The 6,231-nt window shown below is 51.8% G+C and overlaps 1 protein-coding gene across 1 annotated transcript; it reads right to left on the reverse strand.

Moving 5' to 3' along the window:
* Window positions 1-1,539: 1,539 nt before the first annotated feature.
* On the reverse strand, window positions 1,540-5,208 carry LOC137668135 (leukotriene C4 synthase-like). The gene is made up of 5 exons (XM_068409436.1): window positions 5,047-5,208; window positions 4,116-4,215; window positions 2,980-3,050; window positions 2,663-2,744; window positions 1,540-2,273 (listed from the first exon to the last, which is right to left on the reverse strand). Exons 1-5 carry the CDS (start codon window positions 5,102-5,104, stop codon window positions 2,147-2,149), a joined length of 438 nt encoding a protein of 145 aa, XP_068265537.1. The 5' UTR covers window positions 5,105-5,208; the 3' UTR covers window positions 1,540-2,146.
* Window positions 5,209-6,231: the final 1,023 nt, after the last annotated feature.

Genomic DNA, 6,231 nt, shown 5'->3' on the forward strand with positions numbered 1-6,231 from the left:
GTAATGACAGCATCCCTGGGTGGAGGGGAGGAGCTTTCCTTCTGCTGGAGGCACCTGAAACGACCCCTCCGACAATTGTTTGAAGGGGATGATGTGCCGGGCAGTTTTCCCATGGCAGAACTAGCGACAGTGGGCAGCCGGGGCCAGAGCCTGGCTGTGCTGCACCAGGATTTTTAATGGTCTTCTGTGCATCCAGGGAGAGAAGCCGGCTTGCCACTGCCTCGCTGCTGAATCATTAACTTCCCTTCTCTGAGTCATTCTGCAGCCCTGTCACGCACAGAGCCAAGACAAGCGGGGCTGAGGTGGGTGGTGGCTCCGGGCCGATATGGCGGGTTAGAAAAGTGGTTGCAGGGTAAAAGATGGAGGTTGTGTCTGCAGAACCCGTGAGCACCAGCTTGGACTAACCCGGGACAGCAGGGTGTTGACACGGAGCCAGGACCTGCACCAGCAGCTGGGGCTGGTCCTTCTGTATTAACCCTCTGGGAGGTGACTGGTTACGCTGGTAAAAAGGTGAGGACTGAGAATTAACTTCAGGAGATGGTGGGACATGTTAATGTAAAGGCTAAATAAAATCTCACTGGCGGCAAGTGGCATGTCTCTTCCTCCCTGGCCTTGCCAAGGCAGAGTCAGGGTTAAATGATGCTCAGCCTTTTCCAAAGTGTATTACCAGAACTGCTAGAAAAAAAGTTATTTTGTTGTTGTTTATCTTGCTGTGACATCCAGAGGTTCCTGTGAGGATGGGGCCCCGCTGCACTGAAAACTTTGCAGAGGCAAGTGCTGTACAGTTATTTTTGCTTGGATTTAAGTGTTCCCCCACAGTGTTTGCAACTTCAACGTGGCAGCACGACTCCAAGGCAGGAGAGCCCAACAGGGAAATGGACTGGGAGCTTTGCTGGATAAGCCAATTTAAAATGCAGGGAAGGAAATGCAACAATGTGAAAAATTAATCACTTCTTCCAAAAAAGTGCCTTTTGTTCTTACAGTCTAGATATGCAAATGGCTGGGGAAGGGAGAGGAGGATGGCGGGCTTTAAAAAGTGGTTAGACTGGCAGCATGTTAATGCAATTATTTTCACTGTCCGGGTTTGGCGTGCAGTCCCCCCGTGACGATGGCACAGAGCACTGCTGCTTTCTGAGCTGTGTCGCTCACACAAGCGGAGCGATGGCCAAAAGCATCAGCGTTGTGAATGCTGGGCTCCCGTGACAGTCCAGCCCTTCCTGCCGCAGGGAGGCCAAGCCCAGAGGGGGACCTGAGCACCAGCCAAACCACCCAGCGGGGACCACTGCTTGGTGCTGAGCGGCTCAGCCCCCTGTGCGGGAGCTCAGCACCTCTGAAAATCAGCTTCTCCCTACTCAGAGCTCTCCTCCCACGGGACGTAGGGTCACAGGCTGCGTCGCACTGCATGGTGGGGAAACCGAGGCAGCCGCCTTGTGCTCAAACACTTGTGGTTTTGTTCTCTGCTAATTGCAGACCCACAAGGAGATGCCCAACACAGCAAGCTCAGTGCCTTTTTATTTGTGCACGTTGTCGCTCAGCAGGATTCAAAGTTATACATGCAGTAATGGTTACAAGTTTGCACAGTCTGATTTACAGTATCGCCCATGGGCAATGGCTCATAACTATTATGAGGGAACTAATAGACTTTCACACGTTGGTGGCTGCTCCTGTTTATCCCTCACCTATTTTGTTATGCCCCAGCCCACATCTGGCTCCAAACAAATGCCTTTCTTAGGTGTGGGCCTTGGAAAACTGGCGTGAACTTGTGTTTGGTGCCTGGGCTGAAGGCAGAGCTGCTGGAGGAAGGGGAACGCATGGTGATTCCCCTGGGGCAGCTCACTGGGAAGCTCAGGCTGAGATGAGTTTGCTTTGATGTGTCCAGTTTTCCTAAAATTCTCCTTGTTTTGGATCGTTGTTGTTTCCGCATCATGCATGATGGAGCTGCCAGATATGGAGCACTTGGCACAAAGAGTGCCGTGGGGCAAAAACACCTCCCGAAGAGCTCAGCAGGTGCCAGAGGGAGGTGTTAACAACTCAGGTGAGGGTGGATTTGTTGCTCCTGCTGTATCAGGTACAGCCGGTCTGTTACCATGGGCAGGAGGGAGCAGGGCTCGAAGGCGAGGACACCGATGAGGGACAGAGGAGCAGGTCATGCTGTGAAAAGCTGGAGGATGTTCAGCCCCACATAGTGAGAGAGGAAGAAACGCAGGATGCCCAGGGCTGATGCTGCAAGGAGAATCCAGAGAACTCCAGAGCTAAAGTATATCGGGGCGAGCCTGGCGGGAGAGAGGGAGCCTGCTGAGGCTGAGCATTGCTGCTCTTGCCCGGGAACAGTCCCTTCCTCTCTGCAGAAGCAGGGTGGAAACGCAGCCCCTGGCTGTCCCCTGTCCCCTGCGTGGGGTCCCGTCCCCTGCTTCTGCCTTGAGGGAGCACACACACACCCGCAAGGGCTTGGGGCAGCTCCAGCCTTGCCCCAAATCTGTGTCTCTGGCCCCAGCCCTGTACCCATACACACGTTACTCCCCAGGGAGAGCTTGGCAAGGCGGAGTCATGCAGGGACCCCGAAGCAGCCAGAGGGAGTCCCGAGCTTTCCCGAAGCACATTACGTTCCCAAACGCAAACCCCGAGGGGTTACCACGTGCTCCAGGCTGGCAGAGGCAGTTACCTTTCTGAGGACGATGCCCTGTATCCCATAAAGTAGCAGTAGCGGGCGCAGAGATAGAGCAGACCCAGGGCTGCAGCCAGACCTGCAGTTGAGAGAGATCACAGTGACCATCTCCAAAGGCTTTTTAGAGCTACTTTGAGCCAAGCAGGTAGCCCAAAGTGAAGGCATAGAGGCTTTGTGCCCTCTGGCTCCACCCTCCCACCAGAGACAGAATTACTGCCGAATTTTTTGTTCAGAAGGTGAGCAAGGACCTAAGGACTGAGCCAGCACTCAGGGGAAAAGATCCAATGACAAACCAGGTAACGGGCTGTTCTCACCTTGATGGAAGAAGAGTCCAGCCTGCCACAGAACTGCCAGGAAAATGGGAAAATACTCAGAGGAGTTCACCCTGTCAGGAAAGATGAAGGTCATAAACAAGGGAAAAGAGGAAGATTCTCCTTTTTTGCTTCCCTTAGCAGTTTCCAGAGCCTGGAGGATGTTGCTTTTTAGAGCTGATGTCACCATAAAAAGCCTCCAGGCTTGCACCTTTCCCCGCAGTTCCTGTCCCACCCTTATTCACAGGAATTAAACAGTGCAAGGAACGGGGTCTCCAGGGCACAAGACATTAAGTAAATGATCCCCAGGTCAGACGATGCACAGAAAGGCTCCGTGAACCACCCCCACTGCCCCTTCCCCTGTGCTGCAGCTTAAACCCTGCTGTAAAAGCCCCAGAGCTGCAAGGAAGGTCTGCCCCAGCAAGCTGCAGACAAGCTCATGATGAAGTGCAGCTTAAGCAGATAAGGCCAGAGCAGCTTCGGCTTCGTGCAGGAGTGGGAGGGAACACTTAGCTGTTTGGATTGTTTGTACGCCATGCCCTGTTCCCCCAAAGACAAAGTAGTAGGACCAAGAGGTGCTGGATGAGGCTGAGTCTAGGCTGGCAAAGGAGCAGAGAAGGGGATGGCTGAGGGGATCCCGCTCCTGCTGCCAGGTTGCTTTTTTTTCAGTGCTCAGCTACAGCAAAAGTGGAAGCTTCCTCCCTCTCCTTCCCTCCCCGTTGCAGCCCTAGCGCAGAAGTCACGGCAGAGATGCTGGATTGCGGCTATCCCCGTACCAGCCCCAGCTGAGATCTCTTTGGGAGCTTGTCCTTCCCAGCAATGGGGTTCAGAGCAGGGCTGAACCTGCCTGAGGCTTTGACACCACTTGGCTAAAACCAAGACTCAGGCACCCACAACTTTGTCCTTAGCAGCCCTACACTCTACAGCAGAGATTTCTGTGTGGTTTCTATCAGCAATGGCTGGTGTGTTGAGGACTCATGAGCCAGCACAGTCTGAATGCTGACTCTTAAGCCCATTAACTTAACCCCAAGGGAGGTAACTGCTGAATTATAGTCCTGAGAAATAAATGGCAAAGCAGGGGCGGGGCAGTGCTGTTAGACATGAGATCTGGAAAGCATCTTGTAAGAGCAGTTTCTTACTGTGCTCGAAAGATCCTCTCAAATTCAGGTGGGCCTGAGACCTTTGGAGGAGAAACACCAAACACCCTCCTGGCATAGATCACCTGGAGGAAGAAGTAGGCTGCAGCGAAAGAGAGAAAAGTAGCAGTGGTCAGTCCTCTGGCTGGGCATGGTGGGGCCAGGAGACTGCCAGAGGTAAGGGCAAAACTTCTGCGGTCTCCTCCTCACCTTGCACCCCCACATAGCAGAGAAAGCTGGATGAAAATCCCAGATCAAGTTTCAGACAAGGAAAAGCAGTGACCCAGTGCAACAGTGAAGCAAGGGGTGTGCAGTCACGTACCACCAGCGGATATCTGCTTTCTCTCTTGCATAATTAACGGATCAGCTGTTATCTATAGAAATTATTACGCAGTTCAGATGCACTTTGTTACTGCCAGTTTTAAGTTTTTTTCAATCTTTAATTTTTTCCCCTTCTAAATCCTGATAGCTGAGTAGGGAGGGAACTGATGCCACAGTTCAGCCATCCAGACACTGAATTAAATTGTCATGCAATGTGGAACCATGGCTGGGAGATGTTCCGTGTGACCCACTGCAGCCCGTTCTTCCACCTTTCTTCACCGCAATGCTCTTCGTATGCTAACATCTCCACAAACCTCAGGAACTGCTGTAAACCCATTTTTCAAAGAAAGAAATTTTACATGTTTGCAGAGGAGAAGAATCTACCAAGAAATTTCTGAACTGAGGAGGTAGGTCGGTTCAGAGGAAGGGCTTCCCAGGCACTCCTTTTGTTGAATACGTTCCAAAACGCAGATGAGACACCAGTCCACTGTCTGAAAAGCGGGGAAGTGCCAGTGCAACAACAGAAATGAAATATGGAAGTGAAAGGAAATCAGTGAAGGTGCAGTAGACTGACCCAGCAAGTATTTGGGCATGTGCATCCGATGGTCCCTACCTTGCTCCAGGACTCCCAGGACTGTCACGGCAGCCAGCAGATGAATCTGATCCAACATATTGACTCTTCCAGACCCTAGAAAATCTGGTTTCCTGATCAGGAGCTCCTCTGGCCAGGTTTAGTCCTTGCTGATGTGGCAGTCGGCAGTGGTAGCTGGCAGCATGGGTTTGCTCTAATTGAACAGGGAAGATTTGTATGTGGTGCTTAAAACCAGGAGTCGTCTGGCCCGTTACCATACGCACCATGGAAATGTAAATTGGCAGAGACAGATCTAACGGAGTATTTCTGTTCCCGCCCTCCCTTTTCCAGGAATGAGTTTGAGGAAGTGGGAAGGCCAGCAGAGAGATAAGACATCTGAGAGATAAGAGAGGGGAACTGGAAGCTGAAGGGGGTTGCAAATCTTAACAGCCCAGCAATGCACTCCCCCCTGAGGCATCTGGTTTAAAACCGCTCCTAACGAAGGCCAAGGCACGACCCCTTGCTGATGTTGCATGAGAAACCGCAGCCCTGCTTGGGCTGTTCTGCACCCCTTGAGCATCAGGACGTATCACTGTGTGCACAGCCTCTGGAAAGCACGTGTGGGGCACAGAGCACGACTTACGGCCACAACACTGGGACAGCATTGAATAAAGCCCCCGAGTGAAAAACCCCCTGCAACAGTAAGACAGGATGTGATGAAGTATAAAAGGTATAGCTCTGTCTTGCACAGTGATACTTTATTTGGCGATGGGTCCTGCAGAATGACTGTCAGACACCCTGAGAGGGTTTCAGAGCCAGCCCTCGTGCTGGAAAGGCTGGGAGCTGTGCATTTAAGGCTTCTGATCAATCCTCAGCCAAATTAACTCTCAGTGTAAACACCAGAGAGTTCTGTGTGAGTAAAAACCCGCAGAATTCACCAGGCTACATGTCGTGGTTTTAACCCAGCAGGTAGCCAAATACCACACGGCTGCTTGCTCGCTTCCCCTGCCCCCCGGAGAATGGGGGAGAGAATCGGAAAGGTAAAGAGACTCGTGGGTTGAGATAAAAACAATTTAATACTTGAGATAAAATAAGATTATAATAATAATTATAATAATAACAGAACATACAAACAAGTGATGCTCAGTGCAGCTGCTCACCACGCGCTGACCAATGCCCAGCCCGTTCCTGGCTACCGATCCCGGAGGAGAGAATTCCCAAAACCAC

Source organism: Nyctibius grandis, chromosome 10 (genome assembly GCF_013368605.1).
Source record: "Nyctibius grandis isolate bNycGra1 chromosome 10, bNycGra1.pri, whole genome shotgun sequence".
In the NCBI taxonomy this organism is placed as follows: Eukaryota; Metazoa; Chordata; class Aves; order Nyctibiiformes; family Nyctibiidae; genus Nyctibius; species Nyctibius grandis.